General features: G+C 40.7%; 1 protein-coding gene across 2 annotated transcripts in view; it reads right to left on the bottom strand.

Annotated features, from left to right (window-relative positions):
- Nucleotides 1–26,998, bottom strand: part of COL9A3 (collagen type IX alpha 3 chain) — a 727,303-nt gene that overhangs the window by 456,337 nt on the left and 243,968 nt on the right. For both annotated transcript variants that reach the window (XM_044090399.1, XM_044090400.1), the window contains exons 12-15: nucleotides 26,364–26,417; nucleotides 18,653–18,706; nucleotides 18,068–18,121; nucleotides 9,915–9,968 (exon numbers count right to left, since the gene is read on the bottom strand). In XM_044090399.1, the coding sequence (XP_043946334.1) occupies nucleotides 9,915–9,968; nucleotides 18,068–18,121; nucleotides 18,653–18,706; nucleotides 26,364–26,417 (216 nt within the window). The remainder of the gene's footprint in view (nucleotides 1–9,914; nucleotides 9,969–18,067; nucleotides 18,122–18,652; nucleotides 18,707–26,363; nucleotides 26,418–26,998) is intronic.

Below are 26,998 nucleotides of genomic sequence, written 5' to 3'. Positions count from 1 at the left end.
CTAACATCTAGCAGCCTTGATGATGCTTCACACATTTGCGACATTTCCCTAACATCTAGCAGCCTTGATGATGCTTCACACATTTGCAACATTTCCCTAACATCTAGCAGCCTTGACAATGCTTCACACATTTGCAACATTTCCCTAACATCTAGCAGCCTTGAAGATGCTTCACACATTTGCGACATTTCCCTAACATCTAGCAGCCTTGACGATGCTTCACACATTTGCGACATTTCCCTAACATCTAGCAGCCTTGACGATGCTTCACACATTTGCGACATTTCCCTAACATCTAGCAGCCTTGACTATGCTTCACACATTTGCGACATTTCCCTAACATCTTGCAGCCTTGACAATGCTTCACACATTTGCAACATTTCCCTAACATCTAGCAGCCTTGAAGATGCTTCACACATTTGCGACATTTCCCTAACATCTAGCAGCCTTGACGATGCTTCACACATTTGCGACATTTCCCTAACATCTAGCAGCCTTGACGATGCTTCACCCATTTGCGACATTTCCCTAACATCTAACAGCCTTGATGATGCTTCACACATTTGCAACATTTCCCTAACATCTAGCAGCCTTGATGATGCTTCACACATTTGCGACATTTCCCTAACATCTAGCAGCCTTGATGATGCTTCACACATTTGCAACATTTCCCTAACATCTAGCAGCCTTGATGATGCTTCACACATTTGCAACATTTCCCTAACATCTAGCAGCCTTGACTATGCTTCACACATTTGCGACATTTCCCTAACATCTTGCAGCCTTGACAATGCTTCACACATTTGCAACATTTCCCTAACATCTAGCAGCCTTGAAGATGCTTCACACATTTGCGACATTTCCCTAACATCTAGCAGCCTTGACGATGCTTCACACATTTGCGACATTTCCCTAACATCTAGCAGCCTTGACGATGCTTCACACATTTGCGACATTTCCCTAACATCTAACAGCCTTGATGATGCTTCACACATTTGCAACATTTCCCTAACATCTAGCAGCCTTGATGATGCTTCACACATTTGCGACATTTCCCTAACATCTAGCAGCCTTGATGATGCTTCACACATTTGCGACATTTCCCTAACATCTAGCAGCCTTGATGATGCTTCACACATTTGCAACATTTCCCTAACATCTAGCAGCCTTGATGATGCTTCACACATTTGCGACATTTCCCTAACATCTAGCAGCCTTGATGATGCTTATTTTCAAATGCTTCTCCCCACAGAACCACCAGGACTTCAGACCTATATCCATCCTTTGTCCACTAACTAAAATCTTTGAAAAATACTTTATACTGAAACTGGTGAGCATGTCAACAAACACAGAATTAAAACCAACTCTCAGAATGTGTTTTTGCTAAGCCATGATATAATGACAGCACTATAGACAGCAGTCGATAAGATATAAGCTAATGCAAACAGGGACACCTAACAGGTGGAGTTTCACTGGCCATAAAACAGCATTTGAGGTGTTAATCACAAATTTTTTCCAGTCTTTAAGTTGAAGAAAAACAAAGACTTCAGTTCTGAGGTACTTAAATAATTACTGTGCTACGTTATCGAAAGTACTGTAGAAGTTTAGAATAGGAACACACTCACTGAATTGGGTACCTCCTCCACCGGTATTTCTCGGGAATCTGCAGAGGGACCTTTGTTGTTCTCTCTCTTTATTAATGATATTGCACTGGTCATCTCATAGTTTGATAATGCTTCGTGCAGTGCAGATACTATTATATTGGACTGGCACCATTACGAAGTATGAGATACCAGCTACAAGCCAATTTTAACACCATCTGTCAGCAGTTCAACAGGAGCATTCTTACACTAAATGTGGCAAAAACTGCTTCTTATGGTATTTAGGTCACATTAAGAGCTTAACGAAAGAAAGCCCATAGATATTTACAGCAATTAAAAGATTACACAGAACAGACCTATAAATACCTTGGGAATCTCCCATTCACACCTATACTGATTAATCGCAACAAAAGTCTGAAATCAGCTTAAAGCCTGTTACAGTGCATCATTCCCATTAATGTTCTTAGCCCTCATATGGAATATGCAATCCCTTTAATTATCTTAAAAGTTCACTTTCAAAAGCACTACTGTTGAGATTACCATCAATAAAATCTGCAGGTTTATTGACCTTTCATCCACATACGAACATCACTGTACAATACCTGAAAAGGTTAAATGCGTACCTGTTACAGCTAGAGCGTCCCAACCTCTATCAAAATTTACATTCAAATTTATATACAATTACTACTATAGTTTATTAGCAAACTACATTTCCAAACTTTTCCATATGATTCTATACACAGCATGACGATTCATTCAGGTTTTGATGACCTCTATTCGGTCAAGTTATGGGGGGACAAAAGTTGAACAAAATAGTACCTGCCACCTGGAATCATTTACCTCAGGACAATAGGTCACATAGAATTTATTTATTTTACTTTTTTTTTTATTTTGTTGACTGACCTATGGTAGCCCTTTTTCAGAACAGACCTGAGGATAAAAGTGCCATTTGTACAATACAGAAAACTGCAAAACATAAAATTGCAATATAGGCTTATCTGAAAGGCAGCTCTATTACAGATAAATCTATAGTAAGTAAAATATAGAGTCATTGCATATTAATACATGCCAAACTGGCATACAGAGTGATGTTTAAAATGCTAAATTACAATTTTACATTTATTAATAGGAGAAGTAAGAGAGGAGGTATGGAAGACTTGTAGAAAGCACAGAGGATGTCATAAGACTAGAATTCAGAGAGTAGGTAAGAAAATGTAGGTAGCCTGTATATTTGTTAGGTGACACACAGAAAAAGTAAGTTTTAGTGAAGTACAGGTAGGCACAAAAGGTGATGAGTCTGAGATGCAATTTTGCTGGAGGAAAAAAACTTGCCATGGGGTAAGTAGAGGCAGTAGAAAGGGAAGTAAGGGCAAATGGGTAGAAGGCGGTAGGAAATTTACATTGAGAATTGTAGATATTTAGGGGTAATATAGGTGTGCAAAGACCAAGGTAGTTTAGCCTGCCAAAATGTATGAGCAGAGCCAAGTGTTTTTAAAGTTTTGTTTTATCAAGTTTATAAATCTGGATAGGTTGGTTGTTTGTCTGACTGTGGTACAGATAGAATCCCACATTTTGGGAGTATAATTTGTGTTCAAGGACAGATGTCAGAGTTGTGGGTTTTAGTTGTGAGTAATACAAAGTTGTCCATGGAGTGTAGTGATCATAGAGGGGTGTCAGGGTCCAGTAAGGCTTGGAGTGCAGGACACTTATGAGGTATGTAGATTATACTATAAACAGTTCCTAACTGGGTGATGGAGATAGTGTGGAAGTTCCACCCAGTGTAACATTTGGGATTTAACAGACTGCTTTGTGGCAAATTTAGTTATCTTGGTATAACATTGTTCAGTTTTTGTTAGTAGAGATTGTTGAAGGTTGGTGTAGATAGGGGCTGTGTATACTTGTTAAGGTAGGAAATATACAGAGGCTATTTTGGCATTGTCAGTTAAAGTGTTTCCTTCAATACAGGAGTCCAAATTTTCTTTGAGTTTTCTTAATAGCTTGCTGTATTTGAAAATCAAACTTTAGGTAGTTATCTATAATGACACCAAGTAGTTTTGTGTGGGACAAGTGCTACAGTAATGTTGTTCGACGGGGTGATGGAAAAGTTATTTTTTGTAGAGGATGCAGATTTTAGTTTGAAAAGCAATAATGTGTTTTACTTAGCATTCAGCAGGAGGTGGCAGTTGTTGAGCCAGGTTTCTACAGAAGAAAAGCTTTTTGTATCTTCTGAAATTCTCAAAGGGGAATTATCTGTGGTTATCAATGTAGCATCAGCCCACTAAATTACAGTTGCATCATTAGTACCAGCGGATATGTCATTAATAAAAAATGTTAAAGAATATAGGGGACCCAAGATTGAGCTTTCTGGCACACCAGCTAAGATGGGCAAGAATGGGGATTGTTCTTTGTGCCATTTTATTACCTATAGCCTGTTAGAAAGGTAGCTTTGGAACCATGAGAGGGAGGGGGTGCCAAGGCCTAGTGAGGGTGGTCTATGGAGAAGAATCTGATAGATTCAATGTCAAATGCCTTAGATAAGTCAAAGAATAAAGAGGAAATGGTTTCTAGAGTCCCTGTGAAGGTTGATATGATGAGAAACATATTGTTTCCTCCATGTCCACCCAAAACTACTAGCAATCTTCTTTACCCCCGGACTTATACCAGTGTTGATGAGGCTAGTCATGGATCTTAAAGGCATTTTGGGGGCTTGGCTCATCTATGCTTCTGTCGGGGATATATTTTTGTTTATGCCATACCCACTCATTTTCCGTGCCTCACACACTGATTGATTGCATCAGATGGCAACTTCCCTCTTTTGGACCATGCAACCCCTTAGGCCACTGGACTGGTAATGAATAGTTGAACTTTTGGCTAAATTTTTTTTTTTTTTTTAAGTATGGCTGAGATCAAGCCTTACCAGCAGCATAGATGGATAAAGCACTTGACTACTACCCATGGGCAACCAGAGTTCAGTTAGTGCCTCAGGTAGTTGAGGTGCAGGATAGGAGGGTCAGCACAAAGGGGAAGGAAGATGTGAGGGCAGTGTCTTGCTGAGTGCTGTGAAGGCCAGTGCACAAAGGGAAAGCCAGGACTGAAGGGTGGGAGAAGGTGAGTAAGCATGGACTCTATGGACCTGGGGTAGTACACACACACACAGGCCACTTCCTCAATGCCTCCCAGTCTGACAAACAGTTACACTGACACTCTGGGGTTGATAGAAGAAATGAGCTCATTGAAAGTGTCCCATAGGGAGCACTGGATAAAAATACAATCTAAAAAGCTTGGGGAACATCAGGAGATAGGGAAAGTAGGTATTTGAGAGATATTAAGTTCTTTTGGAAAAGATAAACAAAAAAGTCATAAAAATTAGGGGACTCCTTACCTTTAGCCAATGATAAAGAATTTTTAATTATGGTTAAGTAATTAAACCAGAGGTGCATGGCATAACCAGAGAAGGGATATTCTAGAATCATTAGTAATTGTAAGGAAAGAAGTACAAAAATAATGCCTGAGAGAGAGGGAGAGCTTAGGGAGTTACCCACAGTGGTACACCTCCCCAAAGGTTAGGGAGTTACCCGGAGTGGTAGACTTCCCCAAAGGTACTATCTTGGTATTGAGTTTTAAGCCTTGGAACCAAGCATTTGTCTGTATTAGACATTCCTGAAGGGGTGTTCTCAACGAGGGTGTATTCAATGACTGCTCCTAGTTTGCAGTCATCTGTGAACTTGGTCAACCAAAGGCATTTTTACAATGGCTTTGACATCCAACAAGTAAATGCGAAAAAGAAGTGGGGCCAACACAGAGTCTTGGGAGACTCCACTGGTGACTGGCCTCTTTGTAGAGGTGGCTTCATCGATTCTAACCTCCTCGGTCCTATCAGTTAGCCAGCTAGCTATCTTGTGTGTTATAAGGGAGGTTATACCTAGTTCCATAAGTTTGTTGACAATGCCCGAGCTCAGTATTGTATCAAATGCTTAAACCAGATTTAGGTAGGTAATGTGCACTGTTTTTCCCTCATCGATTTCCTAAGTGACCTTTTCAAAGAAGTCTACCAGATTCAGTAAGCATGACCTGCCTTTGACAAAGCCAAACTGGGATGGATCCAATATCTGGAGGTCTCCTATATCTTTGCTGATAATTTCCATGGCTTTGCAAATAAGACTGGATAGACAAATTGGTCTGTAGTTTCCAAGATCTTTTGAAGGGCCCTCCCTTATGAAGGCGGGGATGATCGTTGCAGTCTTCCATTCATGTGGCAAAGCCAGTTTTAAGACTATAGTAAAATAATAACTTCAGGGAACTTGATAAGTTATATTTTAGACTATTCAGGAGGCATGCTGGATGTTGTTAGGGCCCATTAAGGCCATGTTCTTGGCTTTAGTGAGTGTAGCTAGTACATGTTTCCTAGTTATAGCTGGAGGGGTTATGTCTGAAGGTATTTTTGAGGGGATGGTTGGAGGGTAAAGTTGGAACTACATTTTCTGCTAACAGGTTTGTTACATTGCCAGGTTAACATTATGTGGTACCATTAATCAGCAGTTGCTGTGTGCTATCCTTGAGGTTTCTGACATAACTATAGAAGGCTTTATGGTTATTTTTCACCTAGGAGGCTAACTTAACCTCCAAGTTGGCTTTGCTTGATCTAATTAGCCTCTTAGTTGCCTGTTTACTTTAACAAGAGAGTTTCTATTTTTATGGGATTTTTGCCATAATTTTTCCTTTTGTTGTCTATTCTGTCTAATTTGGGATGCCACCAGAGTGCCTTGGGTACTCCTACAGTTACAGGACCTGTGTGTCTCCGTAACTTGGCCTAATGGGTCCCTTGTCTTTTAGCCTTCATCCTGTTGCTAATTCTGTGGAGTTCTTAAAAGGTTTTCTGCAAATGTAACAGATTTGTGTTTAGTATATCAGTTGATGAACAAAGGCGCATTCTGGCATGGACGTATATCACCCTTCCAGTGTTTCCCTGTCTTGGAGACCTTCTTCCCTCCTATGGACGTAGATGGGTTTTTCCTATAAAATGGGCAGAAATATATGTTCATAGGAGGATACTAGGCTATTGGCCCATATAAGTCTAGCCAAGAATTTTGCCCATGTTCCCACAAAGTCAGCACCTGCTTCCCCTGTCCAGCAGGGACACAGGTCGGATCAAAGGGTGTATTTTCTGTTTTGCATCCATTCGTCCAGGTTCCTCTTAAGGCTAGTGAGGTACTCTGCTTGACATGGAGAGGGAGTCTATTTCACACGTGGTGGAATCTTTGGGACACAATCTGTCCTGCCAATAAGTTTTATGAATGTCACGGACCAGGTTGAGGCCTTGCATGTGGGCTGTGTGAGTGGAGTTTGACTTATGGATATGCAGGAACTCCATCAAGGCTGGGTCTGAGATGGCTTTGTATGCCAGACACAGGTCAACTCTGAGCAGTCTGTATAACTGAGTAGAGGGACATGGTTTTTAGCCTATCTGTATAGGATAGATGTTTGAGACCTTGGATTTTCCTGGTCAGGAACCTCTGTGGTCTCTCTAGCTGCTGCATGTGCTTGGTAAGGTACATGCTGAAGGGGGGCACTGTACTCTATAATGGGTCTGATAAGGGTGGAGTACAGGAATGTTATGACCTCCTTGTTCCTGGATGAAATACCCTTACTTATGAGGTGGGCCATGTAGAAAACCTTCTGTACAATGGAGACAATCAACCTGTGTGCCCAAGTCCCTCACAACTGATTGCGTGCTTAGTATGTTATTAATGTGATAATAAGTGGGGATGTCATTTTCTCCAAAAGGGATAATGATGCCTTTCTTAGCATTTAGTTTGAGGCCATGCTTCTGGCATCAGTCATTAGTTTGGGTAAGGCCGTCTTGGAGGATGTTCACATCACTAGGGGAATTTAAGACAGTGCCCAGCTTGCAGTCATCTGCAATCTTGATCAGCCACAGACCATTGGTTTTGATTTGCACCTCAGAAAAGTATATCTCAAACAATAGAGGCCCCAAGACAAATCCGTGGGGTAGACCGCTCATTGCAGGTCTACTACAAGAGGTGGCTTCCCCATTTTGACTGAGTAGGTTCCATCAGTGAGCCAGTTATTTACCCATCTACTAACATACGGGTTTATGCCTATCTGGGAGAGTTGATCTATTATGCCCGAGTGGGAAATAATGTTGAAGGCGCTGGCTAGGTCAAGGTAGGCAGTGTGCCCTGTCTTCCCCTCGTCCATGGCTTTGGTGAAGAAAGAAGTTGACCAAGTTTAACAGGCATGATCTCCCTTTGACAAAACCAAACTGTGTGGGGTCAAGTGTTTTGAGGTTAACGATGTCCTTGTTTATAAGGTCCACGATAATGTGTTCCATGGCCTTGCAGATCAGGCTAGTTAGGATGATGGGCCTATAATTACCTGGGTCAGTGGAGACACCACTTTTGTGTACAGGGATGAGAGTGGCTGTCTTCCATTCGGCTGAGACGAAGCCGGTGCTCAGGCTTTGGTTGAATAGGGTGCCTAATGGAGCGGAGAGCTCATGCCTGAGTTCATGTAAGACGCAGCCAGGGATGTTGTCAGGTCCCATGGAGACTGTATTTTGTGTGCATTTGGCCAGTCAGTAAATGGGGGTATTGGACTGAGTAGTGTGCAAGCTAAGCACACCTTCTTAGCTGAGTGCATATCTTGACATGCCTGTGTGGGCAAGATACATGTGCAGAGCCAGTTGTGGGAATCACTGAAAGTTACAGCTGTGCAAAACTGGGAAAATCAGTAGTGGAAATCCCAACAGCCTCCCAGTGTAGAAAGCCTTTGCAAAGATTACCTGATAATGTGAGTATGTATGTCATATTCAAGGTAATGTTGTTGTTTGTCTTTCGGCTTTTCCTGGTTAGGGGTCGCCACAGTGGAAATCCGGTCCGCTAATGATTGGCAGTAGACTTTTTTTTTTACGAAACTCCGAGGTGCCAGCTCGATGCCCAACCTTCAACGAAGGCACGCCCATTTACGCACGCATGTCTTTCCAACGCTACCCAACCGCGGGGAGGACATGCAGACTCCACACAGTAGGCACTCCAAAGCCAAGCCAAGAATCGAACGGGAGAACCTCTTGCTGTGAGGTAACAACGCTAGCGCAGTTGTTAAATCAGTGGCGTAAGGACAATCAGAGAAATGGAAAGACAAAATGACATCACATTGTAAGTCAGAAGAAGCAATGCTGGTTGGAAAGCAATGCAGAGTAATTTCTCTCCATACCATTTTGGGGTGAAACAAATACAAATTTAAAATAATAGTAATAATAATACACTTAAATTTTATGCATTATTTATACTCCTAAATGAAAATACAACGTAAATATTTTTACAGCACATGACTGTCAATTAAAGGCAAAACAATCTATTAAAAACATGAGAATGAAAAGCTTTACTTCAGTTAAATTTACAATTGCAGACAGTGACAGTCTAATAACTGGTAATTTCCTTAGATTCAGGGCTAGCCAAAAGTAAGACGTTACTTGTACTCCTTGGGAAATTATCATATTTTTGTTCATTATATATTAGGAATATTAAGTCACAGACAGAAGTCACCATCCTTTGACCCAGTTACAGCCCAGACTTCCAACAATGTGCGTAGTGCTGTAGATTTAGTAAGCCAGCAATAAGTGTTTCTAGCACATCTACGAAACATTTTCCAAATCATTTCTTTAAAAGCTTGCTAGTTTATATCCTCAGCAACTTGAGAACTACTGTTTTGAAGTTAAAGAGCTTTGTTTCCAGAATTGATAGGTTTTCTATCCCACTAGTTAACAGATATAATAGGTTTGATTGTTCTGTATGCTATATATTTTAAATGATTTAAACAAGTTTATTTCTGCAGTACTTGAGCACTTTAGTGACTAAACCTAAATGTTTGTTACCGCAACAATGAAATCACAATGCTCTTTATTCACATTAGCTAAAATGAACCCTGGGTCACACTTCTGGTATTTCTAACTGCAAATATGATATTAAGTTCAAGACCATTAGACACAACAGAACAAATATGGTAGCTGTTATACCACTCAAACTAGCATTTGTAACTAATGCAGAGCTTGTTTTTTCCTTTGCATGAAATATGTAGGGCTATGATGAAGATACTCGAGACATAATCCCTTCAGCACTTCACATATGAATGAAAAGAGAAAATACATTTGTGTGTATTACAGCCATTATCCCCATGTTTGTACTATAAAAGTGTCGCCTGACATCAGCTGATGTGCTACTGCAGAGTATTTAGTTTATAACAATGATGCTGTCAAATCTAATGTACAATTAAAAAAAGAACATAAATACGTACAGCTTTCCCAGGTGAGCCTGGAGGTCCAGGAGGTCCTCTGAAGCCAGGAAGCCCCTGTAATAAAAACAGAAAAAATTGAGTGCAAAATAAGCATGACTTCCTACATGCATTTTAACACAGGATTGCAAAGTGATTTCATCACTCAGTAACACGCTAATGCGGGAACTTAATGCATGAAAATGAAGGATCCCCCCCCCCCAGCTTAACTGGACTAAAGATGAGACTATCTGGAAATTAGCATTACCCGTTCAGATTATTTTAGATGGAGCTTAACCTACTTTTTATGTATCCATAACAGTATAAAATCTACATTACTCAATATCCACTTAGTCCACATATAAACAAAACACTCAGTATTTTAAGCTTCCAAAAAAATTGCATTAGGTTGTCATATTATTTCTCCCACTAACAAGGGACATAACTTTTTGAAAACACTTGCACAACTGAGTTTTCACTTTTTGAGTGTACTTAAAAATATTTACAAGCAACACACCTCTCATAGTACTAATGTTTTACAAGGGAGTAAATGTCTTCATCAACAGTACTTAAATGTCCTATGTGGGTACTTATCCTGGAGCATTTTTATTTGTTTTTGTAAAGCCAGTTTGGAACTAAAAGGTTAACTCCAATCCTGCACAAAGATCGTATCAGTTTTGATGATTTAATGCAATGTATATCAAAGCAATTTACTGTTACCAGTCCCTTCAAGCACATCAAATGTGATAAAACAAATCCAGACATTTCACCCAAGCTACCGCTTATCCAGTTCTCTGAAGCAACAGTATAACTCCCTCCCCCCATTTAACAGCGGAAGGGTAACTAAGGTTTGCAGAATGCATCTTCTGTGAATGGACAGACATTTTTTATTTTTATGAACACAAACTACTAAGGTACACAATCAAGGATGGTACATACCACTTTGATGCTGGAGATTTAACAATGCACTGCACCGCACATTTGTTACTCACTCATATTTACTTAACTGCAGTACAATGCTTGCAATGCAAACTGGATTCTCAGCATTAAAAACCCAATGTTATCTATCCCTAGGAAATCCCTCTAAACCCTTTGTAGTGTCAGTGGGAGATGCCCAGTCCCAGTGTCTACAAGGATGTTGTTAATGTGATCGTCTTGTTTCAGCGAAACTTGATTGGATGAACATTAACTGAGCTAGCATTTGACCCATGCACCTCATAACTAGAACAGAGTTGCAAAACTTCAAAATAAGTTATAAATACTTTAATGAAGTGACAGTGTGCTTAGCTGGATTTGTTGGTCTGTATTTCACTGAAATGAGGTATGATCAGACAAATTAATAAAATCTTAAGTCTTTTTAATTGCAGTGGCAGGTGCCCGTCTGTACTGTCAAGTCCCTGAGTGATGAAACCTGTTATTTTCTTTATCATTTTTTACGCAGCACATTTGTCTTATTGCAGACCTGTCACACCACTCTTTTACGCAGCACATTTGTCTTATTGCAGACCTGTCACACCACTCTTTTACGCAGCACATTTGTCTTATTGCAGACCTGTCACACCACTCTTTTACGCAGCACATTTGTCTTATTGCAGACCTGTCACACCACTCTTTTACGCAGCACATTTGTCTTATTGCAGACCTGTCACACCACTCTTTTACGCAGCACATTTGTCTTATTGCAGACCTGTCACACCACTCTTTTACGCAGCACATTTGTCTTATTGCAGACCTGTCACACCACTCTTTTACGCAGCACATTTGTCTTATTGCAGACCTGTCACACCACTCTTTTACGCAGCACATTTGTCTTATTGCAGACCTGTCACACCACTCTTTTACACAGCACATTTGTCTTATTGCAGACCTGTCACACCAATCTTTTACACAGCACATTTGTCTTATTGCAGACCTGTCACACCACTCTTTTACACAGCACATTTGTCTTATTGTAGACCTGTCACACCACTCTTTTATACAGTACATTTGTCATATTGCAGACCTGTCACACCACTCTTTTACGCAGCACATTTGTCTTATTGCAGACCTGTCACACCACTCTTTTACGCAGCACATTTGTCTTATTGCAGACCTATCACACCACACACCTTTCACAAATGCTTTCTTCTTACACAGACCAAATATAGGTCATTGCTGATCTGTGATTAAATTAAGAAATGAAAAACATTGCATAGGCACAGCATACAATAAGTATGTTGATATTACATAAGGTCAGGTTTTATCGAAAACTCATAAAAAGGAGTTTTGTACAGGCATGTGTCCCGTTCCCCCATACATCACATCTACACAACTATAAATATACCAAGTCCAAGATCATGCAATTTTGGGGTTTAGGATTAAATCCTTATCCCAACAGTTTTTTGATATCACTGATTAGCAACTGATTAATTAAGTTGAAAGTCAGAAAAGATTGACTGCTCCCATTTCAACAAATCTTGGTGTGTTATCCATTGTGTACCCCTATTTTACCATTGCATTATTTTCTCCAGGACTTGTAAAGCCGTAAGGCATATTTGTTAACATTTTATAGGTCCATAGGTTGGTACTAGGCTATCGGCCCTAGGGCCTATACAAGCCTAGCCATAACAATTCCCTGGCTATTTCTCTCCACACTATTTACTTCCCTGGACCCCTGTCTAGCAGGGTGACTGACGTGATCCCTGGGGTGAATTTCCTTTCTCCCATCCAGTCATCAAGGTTCCTTTTGAAGATGGCCAAAGAGGTGCTCTGCTTGACATGTATGGGCAGTCTATTCCAGATCTGGGGAGTCTCTGGGTCAGGAACCTATCCCTCCAGCATGTTTTGTTTATTGTAATGACAAGGTTTAGATCCCTGGAGCATGTGGCTCTGAGGGATTGGGATTTCTTTAAGTGTAGCATGTCCAACAGCTCTGGGTTTGACATGGCCTTGTATGTTAAGCAGAGATTGCCTCGGAGTAGATGATATGCGACAGACTATAGCTGGAGTTTTTTAAGGCAGTCAGCATAGGGCATCTGCTTTAGGCCTGTGATTCTTTTAGTGAGGTATTTCTGCGGCCCTTCCAGTTGTTGCAGATGTCTTGAGAGGTACATACCAAATGGGGTGTTGTATTCTATAATGGGTCTAATGAGGGATGAGTACAGTGGGACAATGACCTCCTTTTTTCTGGATGAAAAGCCCTTAGTGATGAGGTGTGCCACATAGAAGGATTTCCTGACTGTTGTGGCGATGTGGTTATTGAAGGTGAGACCACTGTCCACCTGTGTCCCTAAGTCTCTTATCACACTTTCGGTGTTTAGTGTACTGCCACCTATGTGGTAATTCATGGGTACATGTTTTTTCCCAAAGGCGATAACTATATATTTCTTGGCATTGAGCTTGAGCCCATGGCTGTGGCACCAAGCATCTGTTTCTGTAAGGCCCTTTTGCAGAGTATCAACATCATTTGGGGATTTAATAATGGCTGCCAGTTTGCAGTCATCTGCAAACTTTGTTAGCCAGAGTCCCTTAGAGTTGGCCTGTACTTCAGAGAAGTAGATGCCAAACAAGAGAGGTCCCAGGACTGAACCCTGAGGTACTACACTTGTCTGGATCTTTAGATCAGATGGTCAACATTTCATGTAAGGAAACCTTTTCATGAACTAGGCCATGTGCAGCTCTGTTCTTAATATGATTTTGCACAGAGATTGTGAAATCTCCTCTCACGATGGGACTGCAAACTCACTGTGCCATAATTTATCATAGAAGGCCCTAGGAGAGGTATTCTGAAAGTTCATATGAAAATTACCATTAAATGTCAAACTTGCGCATTTAAGCTTTATATAGCAGTGCTTACCATGGCAAACTTTTTCTTGTTTTTTTAGTATCTTCAGTATTTTGAAACCACTTTGCTGATGTGGCATTTATGAGACCTTGCCTTGTGAACTAACACAGTGCTATTGAACAGTTAGTTGTGCCCGGATAGGTAATGTAAAAAAAAGAACATAGCTTTCCAACAGAATTTCTGCATTTACTCCATTTATGGAGGGGAGTCATATGTGCTGAAAATGTGGTGTAAAAATAAGGAAAAACACCAAAGATCTTAGCTTGCATTCCATCTTGCAACTTTTCATATTTGTAAAACACTAACCTGAAAGTAAAAGCATAACAATTTCTTTGGATCACATAATAAATTTGACAGCTATTTTTCAGATTAGGTTAACTTGCATTTTCCACACAAAAGATGTTTTTTTTTTCACTTTCTACATTATGAGTGCTGAAATTCTGGATTTATAGTTGTTAAAATGCATGCTTAATTTGGTAAGACAGTTTTATAATTCTGGCAGTTTCAAATGGGATAAAGTCTAGAAGACTTGCCCACCAGTAAGCAAGTTATTTCAGTGCAACACTGCTTTGTTCACAGGCATTACTAACCCTGATAGTACGTCTTTTACAATGAAGCCCAACCTTTTCTTAGAAAACAAAACAAAATCAAAGTGTCTTCATTTTATGCAAGAATTTTGAAATGCTATTTCCACATTTGTGGCAAACTATACTTTTTTCCACCAAAAATTAGATTTTACATTCTAAATTACATGTGAATCGGCCTATGCCTGTAACAATGAAACATTTTTACAAAAATGATATAACAAAGTCTAAAAACAATAAAAGTTATACTGACACATTTAACAGGCAAATGCAACCTTTAGCTTTAGTAACGTGCTATGTTTTATTTCCCAGTACAGGATACAATACAGTTGTTCCTTCAGACATCATCTCTGTGATGGTCATCATTTTTCAAAAGCAGATCAAATGCATTTAGTCCAAAAGAAGATTTTGCTTTGTACCACATCTGTATATTTTTATCCATGCTTCATGAGGTACCAAATTTACCAGTTAGCCTACTGGTAGCCAAGTGTCAACTGGCTGTAGCTACAAGTCAATAAGTAAAACTGCTCTAGCAGTTAACCAGTCCATGACTCAGATGCATGTAAATTGGTAAATCACAAGCCATGAAAAACTATTCTCCAAGTTTCATTACTGAGATTTCGAGGAGGGAAAAGATTCCTATATGCACCTGCCTTTAAAGAACTACATGTGTATAAGAAAGGTTGCGTCCAGCTCATAACATCATTCATTATGCCAGTACGCAACCTGTACCAGTGTCATGGGGTCATAGTTAAGGACGAGGCTAGTTGCCTTTGCAGGCCATTTTCCCTTTTTCTGCTTGAAATAACCTGTCCCATTTGGTTATAGACTGTCCTTACCCATTCCATGGTCTATAATTATATATTACTCACTAATGAAGATAACGGGGATCATACCACGGCTAATCTGAGGGGACCCATACCTGGAATAAACATGTAGGAGCTGCCTCTGTCCATTAGTAGTATAGGGGGCAGTCCTGGAGTAAATTTTCTGTTTCCCATCCATAGATCTAAATTTAATTTGAAAATAGACAGGGATGAACTTTGTTTTATTTGGATGGGGAGTCTGTTTCACAGCAATGGTATGGTCTGCAAGATATACCTGTCCCTCCATACCATTCTCTTGATGATGGAGAAGAATTTTAGATCCTTAGACTGAGTATTTCTGATGACATCTGACTTGCTGATGTGCAGTAAATCCATTAGTAATGGGATGCAGAATGCCTTCTGTGCCAGACACAGGTCACCTCTTAGTAGTCTGTAGGATTCAGAGTATAGTGACAGGTTTTGAGTAGGTACATGTAGGACCTGTTGTTTAGCCCTTGTATCCTTTTAGTACATTGTCTCTGTGGGCATTCCAATTGTTTCATGTGTGGACAGATGCATGCCAAATGGGGGCGTTATATTCAGTGATTGGCCTAATGAGAGCTGAGTAAAGAGGGACAATGACATCCCTAGATCTAGACACAATTCCTTTGTTTATAATCTATTCAACTGACAGGATTTTTTTAACAAGAGTAGGCACATGTTGGTCAGAAGTAAGATCACTATCCACATAAGATCCCAAGTCTGGGACTGGGTGTCAACTCTTGAGGGCATTCTGTCAGTGTGGTAGTTCCCTGGGGTAGATCACTTCTCAAAGAATACAATAATGCATTTTTTAGGCATTTGGTTTCATTCCATGATTTTGGCACCAGTTATTTATTTGAGACAAATGTTCCTGCAGGATAGCCAAGTCATTTGGGGTTTCAGTGACTGCGCCTAGCTTGCAGTCATCGCAAACTTAGTCAGACACAGCCCTTTGGTATTGGCTTTTACTTCAGAAAAGTGGATGCCAAACAGGAGAGGTCCCAGCACAGAGTCCTGGAGGACTCCACTGGTGATTGGTCTCTTTGCGGAGGTAACGTCCCCTATTTTGATTATCTGCAACCTATCTGTGAGTCAGTTGGAAATCCAGCAGGTGACATAAGAGTTTACTTCCAGTTTATTTAACTTTCTACTATGCCTGAATTGGGAATTGCTTCAAAAGCTTTTGCCAGGTCGAGGTATGCGATGCATACTATTTTGCCTTAATCCATTGCTTTGGTGACATTTTTAAAAACCCACTAGGTTGACTAAGCATGACTTGCCCTTGCCAGGTGCCAACAAACTGGGGGGGGGGGTGACCAATGACCCAGAAAAAGAGCAAATCTGAAAGATAGCCCCTGTGCACTTTTTGATGTGTGGGGGGGGGGCAAGCCCCCCACATCAAACTCATATATACCAACTCTGAGATGTCATATCTTGGAGAAAAGAGAATATTCCAAGAAATGGCCATCTTGGACTAAGTAAATATAAGTCTATTTTTTGGCCATTCAGACTCTGTTTGGGGGCTTGCTCTAGCAAGTCCTGACTTTTCGAATGGTGACCAGACTGATGGGCCCATTACAGTCACTGACCAGTCCAGGGCCATAGTATTTACAAAAAGCATGTATGACAGACACAAAAGAAGCCGATCCTCTTAACCCCCTTACTCCTACAGCTATAATACACTGTCCCCTGCTACCCCCACAACTATAAATACACAAAGTCCCAGACTGCACAAGAGTGGGGAAATGACAAATTCCCTTACGCCACTGTGATGTGATCGTAGCAAAACTACTGTGAGCACCATTCACTAGCCACGTAAATAAAAGGTACAGACCACGTCCTCTCTTTCACTTACATTGTTTTGTTCTGATATGTGTGTGTGTGTGAGACAGATTCTGCTAAAATGCGTGTGTGTTTGCATGCGAGTTTGGCAGTGAGCGAATACAGGTTCAATGCCTTAGAGGATTGGTGGACAGTGGGTTTAAGGACGTTTCTTCTTTTCCCCACTGTTGTCAGACTTGTATTTAGTATGTGCTCAGCTACGGAGGTGGGGACAGTACAGCCCCTGCATAGGTGAATGTAGGTTTATGGGACTTGTTCTCTCTGCAAATATACTTGTTTGGTTTAGTTTTTCAATAGAAGGTGCAGTCAGTGATTTTTTTTTTTGTGATGATACACTATCAGTGTTGACATTTTCAAAACAAATTCCTATTTGTTTAGTTTAATGAATTGTCACATTATATATCTATTTATATATATATATATATATATACACACACACACACACACACACACACACATATATATATATATATATGTATATATGGGTTCCTAATGTTTGCTCGAATGAGCAAACGACCAAAACCCAAATGGCAGGGCATACTTACGCGAAAGTGCTTTTCACCGAAGAAGCATTTTCACGTAAGTATGCCTGCTGCCGAGGTGGTACTATGGTGCGGGTAAGGGAAATTTCCCTTTTCCCCACTGTAGTTCGGTCTCGGAGGGAGACTATTAAAGAAGGGGGTGTGGGGGGGGGCACAGACCCCCTGCTAAAATGTAAATGTAACGTTTTATTTTTTTTTGTAACACGCTTTAACAAAAGCACTTTTGTTAAAGTGTGTTCAGTTATTATGGATTCTGACGTTTGCTCATTTGAGCAAACGTCCTAGATCCATATATATATATATATATATATATATATATATATATATATATATATATATATACATATATACATATACACACACACACACACACACACACACACACACACACACACACACAGCACATATCAGGCATGGTACAAGAACTGGAACTTCCAAAATGCTAGAACCCTGTCACTTAGATCATGGAACAGAACAAATAAAATGATTTTAGTTTGCTAATTGGGTAAAAACAAACTCTCATACTCTCTTTACTTACTCGGTCTCCAACTGGTCCTTGAGCACCAATAAGACCTCGCAAACCTCGTGGTCCCTGCAAAAAAAAAAAATTAAGTTCCATCACTACAGACAGTAAAAAGGTACATCAGCAGTCTAAGATCCCCATTCCTTCCTTACCGACACCAATACAAAGTTAGACTGTTTGTGAGAACTACAAGTAATCAGGCTGGTTACAAAAACAAGCAATGGCTTAGTCCACCAGCAAGAGAAAACAAGGCAATTCACATACTGAGGTTTCTTTGTCTAGCATAGTAATTCATTAATCAAATGCATGAGGAATAGCAGGGCAGGATTCACAAAAAGATAATTAAAAAAAATCAAGATAATTCAGTTTTGTGTTACACACTTTCCCTAATAATCTCAGGCAGACAGTATAGAAATAAACATCAAACGGAAGTAAATCACTAAATTAACTATTAAGTTTAAAACATTAATCACTAAGACTTAGCTTAAGAAAATACAGAATATAACAACTAGTATGCACCACTATTTAAAACTGCTCCTGTTACAAGAAATTCCTATGCCATATTTATGACTGCTTAAAATTACAAGGCTAAGTGCTTACCTGCAGACCTACAGTGCCTGGGACTCCAGGAGGACCAGGGGGACCAGGATCACCCTACAAAAATAAGAACAACAAAATGGATTCCAATTAGCAAGATTCAGCTGTATGATGCCAAGTGAACAGTACTGCTTTCATGAGGAAAAACAAATGAACATTTGCTTTGACGTGTCTATACCACACTTTATTAAGCAATTTTACTAAATTTTGATAAAGCCTTTACATATGTATGCAAGCTTGTGAATGTGCACTATGTACAAGTGACTCCAAATTGCACTTTGCGTGGTCTGTTGCTTTATTTTTTCTTTTTCATCTCTGCAGCTGCCTCCAACCTCTCTCATTTAACAGGTCTGCCTGACCTGCCTTCGCCTATCCTGGTCTCAGCCTGACCCAAATTCTCATCTGGTGAGGAGATCAAGGACATCGGTGCAGCATCATACAGCAGCAGCAGGGCAGTGGGGCCCTAACCCCTTTCCACCCAGAGTAGATGCATACTCAGTTGTACAAATATGCAGCTTCCTGACTGAGTTATACATCACTTATGCAGTACAGAGTCCAGCAAGATCACAAAGGTGACGTTTTAGCAGGAGCCCCCACTTTCCCATACAAAAGAAGGTTGAATATTAGAGGGCTTTTATCTTTTAAAGCTGTAACACATCACATTGTGAGTTCAGGACTATGTGCGTTTAAGCATGTTAAATGTAATGTTTACAAATGTGTATTTAATGTCAGTACATTTACTATAAATGGTAAAACACACACATATTCATTATTATAATGATCAAATAGAGTAGTTTATGCCATAAAATGCAGTTGTGTTGAGACAAAATGGTATATAGGTGAAACTAAAAGGGCAGGCAAGGTCAGAATACAAAAACATCTTCCTGGTGCAAGTACAGCAATGCATGCCTTACAACAACATGGTGGTAAAACTAATGTTTTTCATTTTGTGATATTGAGTAGAAGTGTTTTATCTAGGGGCAAATATTGTCCTTGCCTTACACCAACTCGAGACCAAAATGCTTAGGAGATGATATACCATGTCACCCCATGGACTAAATAATTAAATTAATTGGAAACATTTAATTTTGTTTAGTTTAACTTCATGAATTCAAAGTTTATATTGTTTGCTTAGAGTAAATACAATAAGCATAAAAGTCCATGTTTGTTGTGAGTATTTTGGTATGTACCGTTTCTTTAATTCAGGAATGGTATTAATTGATTGTATATGTAAAGGAGGAGAACATTGTTTGTTGTTAGATTCCCCTAGAAGGGATATGGCTGAGATGCTGGGGAAATTTCAATAAAAGTCACTGTTTAGTACACTATCCATTTTGTGATTTAAAAATGTGTTCAGTTCATTTGGATATCCATAGTGGTGCTTTACTGCAGTGCGATTAGGTTGTCTTTCTACCTGCAAGACACACACACAAATATCAGCCACTGACTCTCCCGGCCATCTCACCAGCACCTGTGTTGCTAATTAAACAAAAAGTCACCTGAAGCTCAGCAAGTGATTATCCCCTGTGCCACTGGGACATTACTTCCTGTTGCTTTGTTTTTTTACCATTGCATTCATTTACTCATGGAAATGCATCATTCTACTTTTAAATGTCACGCTCAAAGGCTCTTTTTTGTGAAATTTTCCAGGAAGATCCACTACTATAAACACCCTGGTCCAAAGATATTTAAAGCAATACATTTTTTTTTGCAAATCTGAGCAGAAATTCTGCAAAGGTTTGGAAGAAAGCCTACCTTTTTCAGTGCAAACCTGCAGATAGAAGAAATTGTACATAAAGTGAAGTGCTAAACATATACAATGTGGGCAACCTTTCAAGTGTCCTTGAGGTGCAGGTTATAACTTCTGAGTCATAGCATTACAGTACTGTACCTACCAGTTGGGAGAACTGCTTTGTGTGTGTGTGTAATACATTAACTAGTAAAGGGTTCTACAGAATGAGTGAAACAATGTGTAGCATAGCTAGACAATACAAAATCAGATACAAAAATTCCTTTGAGTTTAATTTCCCACTTTCCATGTATGCCTCCAAAACTGCTGCACATTGGTGATATGGCTAAAACTGCAAAGTGTTTAACTTTCAGCCAAAGCTGATTGTGGTGCAAATTATTTTCATCAGACTAGGAGTTCCCCTTAGTAATAACACGCTCACAAAATTAGCAAGAGTGCTTATTTTGTGGATGTTATGCCTTTGGCATCTACAACTTTTGTTTCCCCAAGACTTTGCAACACAAACTGATGCACACAACCTTAGTCTGCTGTTTTTGCACACTCAATACAGCGCATTTATTGTGTAGCACCTACACAAACACTGCAGCTACTGTTCAGCACCAACACAAACAGGGCTGTTATTGTTTAGCACCTTCGCAAACAGTGCAGCTGATGTTTAGCACCCACACAAACAGGGCAGCTGCTGTTTAGCACCCGCACAAACAGGGCAACTGCTGTTCAGCGCCCGCACAAACAGGGCAGCTGCTGTTCAGCGCCCGCACAAACAGGGCAGCTGCTGTTCAGCCCGCACAAACAGGGCAGCTGCTGTTCAGCGCCCGCACAAACAGGGCAGCTGCTGTTCAGCGCCCGCACAAACAGGGCAGCTGCTGTTCAGCGCCCGCACAAACAGGGCAGCTGCTGTTCAGCGCCCGCACAAACAGGGCAGCTGCTGTTCAGCGCCCGCACAAACAGGGCAGCTGCTGTTCAGCGCCCGCACAAACAGGGCAGCTGCTGTTCAGCGCCCGCACAAACAGGGCAGCTGCTGTTCAGCGCCCGCACAAACAGGGCAGCTGCTGTTCAGCTCCCGCACAAACAGGGCAGCTGCTGTTCAGCGCCCGCACAAACAGGGCAGCTGCTGTTTAGCGACCGCACAAACAGTGCAGCTGCTGTTTAGCGCCCGTACAAACAGTGCAGCTGCTGTTTAGCACCTGCACAAGCAGTGCAAACATTATTAGCACCTACACAAACAGTACACTATAACTCAATGCACACTTTGGACACTTCAGAGGCCTGATCCTGGTGTAGAAGGGTGGAGCCCTGAGTGCAGCTCCAGTGACCTTGGTTCAACTAGAACCTGAGTGCTGGAGGCCTGGATTAGGAAAAGACAAAGTGACCACCCATGGTTGGCATACCTATCCTTGAGAAGGGAGGTAGTTGAGCCTGCTGCATGAGTACCACATAGTAAATGACAGGTGGGATAGCATTAGCAGCATTTATTTAATTTGATATTTGGTTACCAAGAAATTCTGGCTGGGCAAGAGCCCATTTTCAGCAGAGGTCCAGGGAGAAAAGCTCAAAAATAAAAAAAAATTGCAAATACATTTGTAGAAAGTACGATGAAGGTGTAACATTTTAAATTAACAATTCAAAATAGTGTGATCATTAGGAATTACACAAAAATGTGTAACGCAGTAAAACTCTGTGAGATGTACAAAGAATGTGATCTAGAGGAATTAAGTCTAGAACAATACATTTCATGAGGTGAGCAAAGAATCTTTCACGTACTTTGTAATTTTAGACTAGGAAAAAGTAAATGGGTTTAGATCAATAAACAGAGAACATAGTGCACAAATAACTGGCAGGAAGAAAGTTAAACATGCAGATTTGGAACTTACATATAAAATGGGCCAAGGATGGGGGAATTTGGCCTTCCAATGCAAAGCAGCAGCACTATAGATGGATTTTGTGTGCATGGAAGCACACACACACACACACACACACGCACATGCATGGACACAAGCACGTGCACATGTACAGGTGCACCAAAGGGCCAGTACCTCAACCTCTGCTTTGGCAGAGTGGGTCTCAACTACCACAAGAAGGGAAACAGAAGCAAATAAAATATCCTAGATCCTGACAGAAGCTGTGCTCCCTGTTTCTTGCTTTCAAGCTCCTATCCTTTGATGTCAGAAGAAGGGAGGAATGAACAGGATATTATACAATGACCCCCTATTAATATTCCAAAACGAGCACGCTGATTGGTCAGCGTGCACGTTGTAAATCAAAGACTTATACTAACGGAAAAAGGTCCGGTCGCCCGGACTTCTTCCGTTGCTTTTTAGAAACTGTCTCGCTATGTTAAAGGAGTTTAACATAGCGAGACAGCTTTAAAACAAGTAACTGAGATCTTCCTTTCTCCGTTGTTTTTTTTTAGAAACTGTCTTGCTATGTTAAACGCATCAAGATCTAAGGATGTAGTGGTGCCCCTCTACTCTTCCCTCATCAGACCCATTATAGAGTACAGTGCACCAATTGGAATGTACCTGGCTAGGCATCTCCAGCAGCTGGAGAGACCACAGAGGTACCTCACTAAGAGGATTACTGCCTCTAACAGTTGCCCTATGCAGCACAATTGAAAAAACTAAGGCTTTTCTCTGTTGCATACCGCCTTCTCAGAGGCAATCTATGTCTAACATACAGAGCCATGTCCAACCCAGAACTGTTGAACATGCTCCATCTTAGCAAAACCAAATCCACTCGAGCTACACGCTCTAGGGATATAAACCTCAGTACAACAATGAATAGAACATGCTGGAGGGATAGATTCCCTTCGCAAAGACTTCCCTTGCTATGGAACAGGGTCCCAATCTACATAAGACAGAGCCCCTCACTATCACTCTTCAAGAGGAACCTTGAGGAGATGGGTAACAGAAAGTTCACACCAGGGATCATACCAACAGCTCTACTAGATAGAGGCCAAGGGTACTAGCTGCTAGATCAAGGGCCTAGGGAACCAACCAAAGGAGTGGTGAATACCGCACAACGTGGCTGGGCTAATATATGCCTTCGGGCAGATAGCCCAGTATCTACCTATGAACCTATAACGAGACAGGTTTAAAAAAAAGCAACGGAGATTTTCCATTGCTTTTTTTAAAGCTGTCTCACTATGTTAAACTCCTTTAACATGGCGAGACACTTTGTAAAAATCAACGGAGATCTTGCTTTCCCTGTTGCTTCCACCCACAGCTCTGATGTTCTGCGTAAGACTACACATGCGCAGTACATCAGAACTGTCGCAGAATACCAGACAGCTGCAGAAGGACAGCACGGAGACATTATACAATGCCATTATTTAAGAAAAGTAAGTATTTTTTTCTTAAATAATGTCATTGTATAATAGCAATAACCCATTTCTGGGTGTGGGTAATTCTGGCTTTACCCACGGTTGTCTTCGTTTGGCCACTCTGGCTTCGCCTTCGTGACCAAACCACACCAACCGTGGGTAAATCCAGCATTATCCACACCCAGGCGTGGGTTATTGCTTAAATAGTCGATAGTTCTTGAGTGTCATATGTGTATATGAGAGGGACAAAGTCAAATTAAAAAAGGGATGTTGTGGTGCGTAACATAATTGCTTTGGATGGACAGCATGCATTACATTTAGTATAGCGTACTTAGCTAGAGCTACCAACATTTGAGTAAATATAAAACATTTATAAACCTTACTCTGGTTGCTAGTTCTATACAGATATAACAAAGCACCTTCTAATTGTGTATTTCAAAACATTTTCCATCTTTTTTTTCCTAGGATGCTCCCCCCACTCCCATCTGCCAACCAGCAAGCCTCCTCCCATCAGATTAAAGACCAGTCTTTCTGTAAGGGTAAAGGATCTTTCCCACAGATCTCCTAGGGATGGAACTTTTCAGAGGGACCATCACCCAAGCAATGTTCAGATAGCCTTTTGTTTTGCTGGCCTCCTGACTATGACTGCATTTCTTTATGAATGTCCCCAACTCTTCACATTGTGTGGTGACACAGGGTCACTGTCTATCCTATGACTGTCCCCAACTCTTTACATTGTGTGGTGACACAGGGCACCTCTGTCACCATGTGTATCCTATGACTGTCCCCAATTCTTTATGTTGTGTGGTGACACTGGGCACCTCTGTCACTGTCTATCCTATGACTATCCCACCTATGAACCAAGTTTTCATGTTGTGTGGTGACACAGGGCACCTCTGGCAATGGGTCTATCCTATGACTGTCCCCAACTCTTCACGTTGCATGATGTCACAGGGCACCTCTGTCACCGTGTCTATCCTATGACTGTCCCCAACTCTTCATGTTGCGTGGTGACACAGGGCACCTGTGTCACTGTGTTTATCTTACAGAAGTACAGGCATCATGAGTTGTCATCACCAGTTTGGATAGCCATGCCAGTGCCCATCCTCACAATGGCTCCATCCCAGCCATCCAGCAGGGTCGTGTCTGGGAATGGCAACACAAGGCTGAATAGGACTGCACCCCCCCCCCCCCCCCAGGATTGACACACACTCATTTTCCCCTGCCCCTCTGTCAAGCACCTTGACCGTTAATTGAATCCAAGTCATCTGCATCATATTCAAGGTGTTATCCCTCTATGCGACTGATATGGTAATCCAGAAAATGATTTCACCTGCATCATATTCAGAATGCAGTCCTCCTGAATATTCAGAAAGAAAACTCTAAATTCTGCTAACATTTTTCAATGTCTTTTATCCAGAGCCATCCCAGGTCTGCAGAAGACAAGCTCCCATATGCAGTTCTGACAAGCCAGTTCAATGATAATTTTCAGTCACCAGTGAACTGTTGCCCTGCCTAGGTGAAGGGAGAATTGTAGGAGTATACTCTGCTGCTCTAACTAGGAGAATTTATAAGCACAATGAAAGAAGTGTCAGGAGATAGCAAAATGCCATAAATATTAGCACAGGCATCTGCATATGTCACTGCATAATTGTCATCCTTAGGTTGGAGATGGGGGGTAATAATTAGAGGAAATACCCCATTCTAACTACACCATACAGTAACCCAAAGATCCTTTCTGCAACATGCAACTGCTTTACCTCATGGTTCAGCCAGCACCCCCAGAGCCTTAGCTGGACTTAACTGCGGGGACATAGGTCCAAAAAGTTTGGGATACAAAGTGAGGTCAGGCCACAGTCCTGTGTTGACGAGGAGCCCTCTGGGAGAGGTCAGGCCACAGTCCTGTGGTGACGAGGAACCCTCTGGGAGTGGTCAGGCCTCAGTCCTGTGATGATGAGGAGCCCTCTGGGAGAGGTCAGGCCACAGTCCTGTGGTGACGAGGAGCCCTCTGGGGGAGAGGTCAGGCCATAGTGCTGTGATAAGGAGCCCTCTAGGAGGGGTACTGCAGCTAGTGTGGCACACGGCCATTGATGCCAAAACAAGAGTGCTTACAAGCCATCTTATTAATCCCTCGGTACCATGGCCTGACTTAATCATTGTCAAAAAAAAATAAAAAATCTGTTCATTAGCACACATTGGGGCATAACTCATACTGTCTAACAATCAAAATCATACCTTCTGATATGCTGTGTTTAGTCCTTTATAGTACAGGTTTTTGACTTATTTGATAACACTATATTTCTATGTGCATTAAGCTTTTAATGCTAAAAACATTTTATGGGAATTGTTTTGTATATTATACCTGTGACATATTTTAAAAATGAACAGTTGTTTTTGTTGTATTTTCTAAGGTGAATGTTATTTAATAAAGACATCGGAGACTATTCACTGTGGCCAAGGGGTACTTTTGCACTAAAGCAAAGCGTGGTTGGAAATGAACAAAATATTGTGTGTAGTAAACATTGGATATGTTCATGTAAAAAGAAAACAAATTCCTTTTAACAACGCCCAGTGTTTAACTTTGTAGATAAATGTGACACTAAGCGGAGTCGTACACGGTTTAACTTATTGCGTTGCTTTACCTTTTCACCATTTTTTCCTGATTCTCCTCGTTCTCCTTTGTGGCCTGTGTGACCCTAGACATATAAAAAACACAAAATTATTGGTAATATTAACAACACCAGCCTAGTATATGGTAGTTTATGACTCCTGCAATGGTAAATTCAGAGTCGATGACTAAGAAATAAGAAAAGTATTACTGGAGTAATAACATCACTTAAATGGATTCAAGAACAAGGCAGAATGCTTACAACTTCCCCTCAAGGAAAATCTAGTAATACTAACACAATAGACCATCTTATTGACAATTGTACACCCTTTAAACTTACTAAGAGAAATGCAAAATGTTTACAACATTCACTAAAGCATCAGCTCACATTTAAAGACATGGATGTAAAAATAACCTCTTTAAGTAACTAAAGTTTGCTATTTGGACAACAGATAGTAAATGAAATAATTGCAAATACTGATTAATAAAGTAAATACAAAATAATATAGTTATAATGCAATATAATAAAAAGATGAATGTATTTTATTTCAATAAATTAGACACGTAGACTGCGACAGAATGACGTAGCAGTACTTGTTTAGTATAGAAGCATCAGTTGTAATTAAGTCATTCTCAGGAACTTTGTCTCTGCATTTGGATAAAGTTAAA

The sequence above is a fragment of the Protopterus annectens genome, chromosome 12.part0 (genome assembly GCF_019279795.1).
Source record: "Protopterus annectens isolate FY-2018-M chromosome 12.part0, PAN1.0, whole genome shotgun sequence".
NCBI classification, from domain to species: domain Eukaryota; kingdom Metazoa; phylum Chordata; order Ceratodontiformes; family Protopteridae; genus Protopterus; species Protopterus annectens.
The sequence above is the reverse complement of the archived record's forward strand: the minus strand, read 5'-3'. Positions and strand labels throughout refer to the sequence as shown.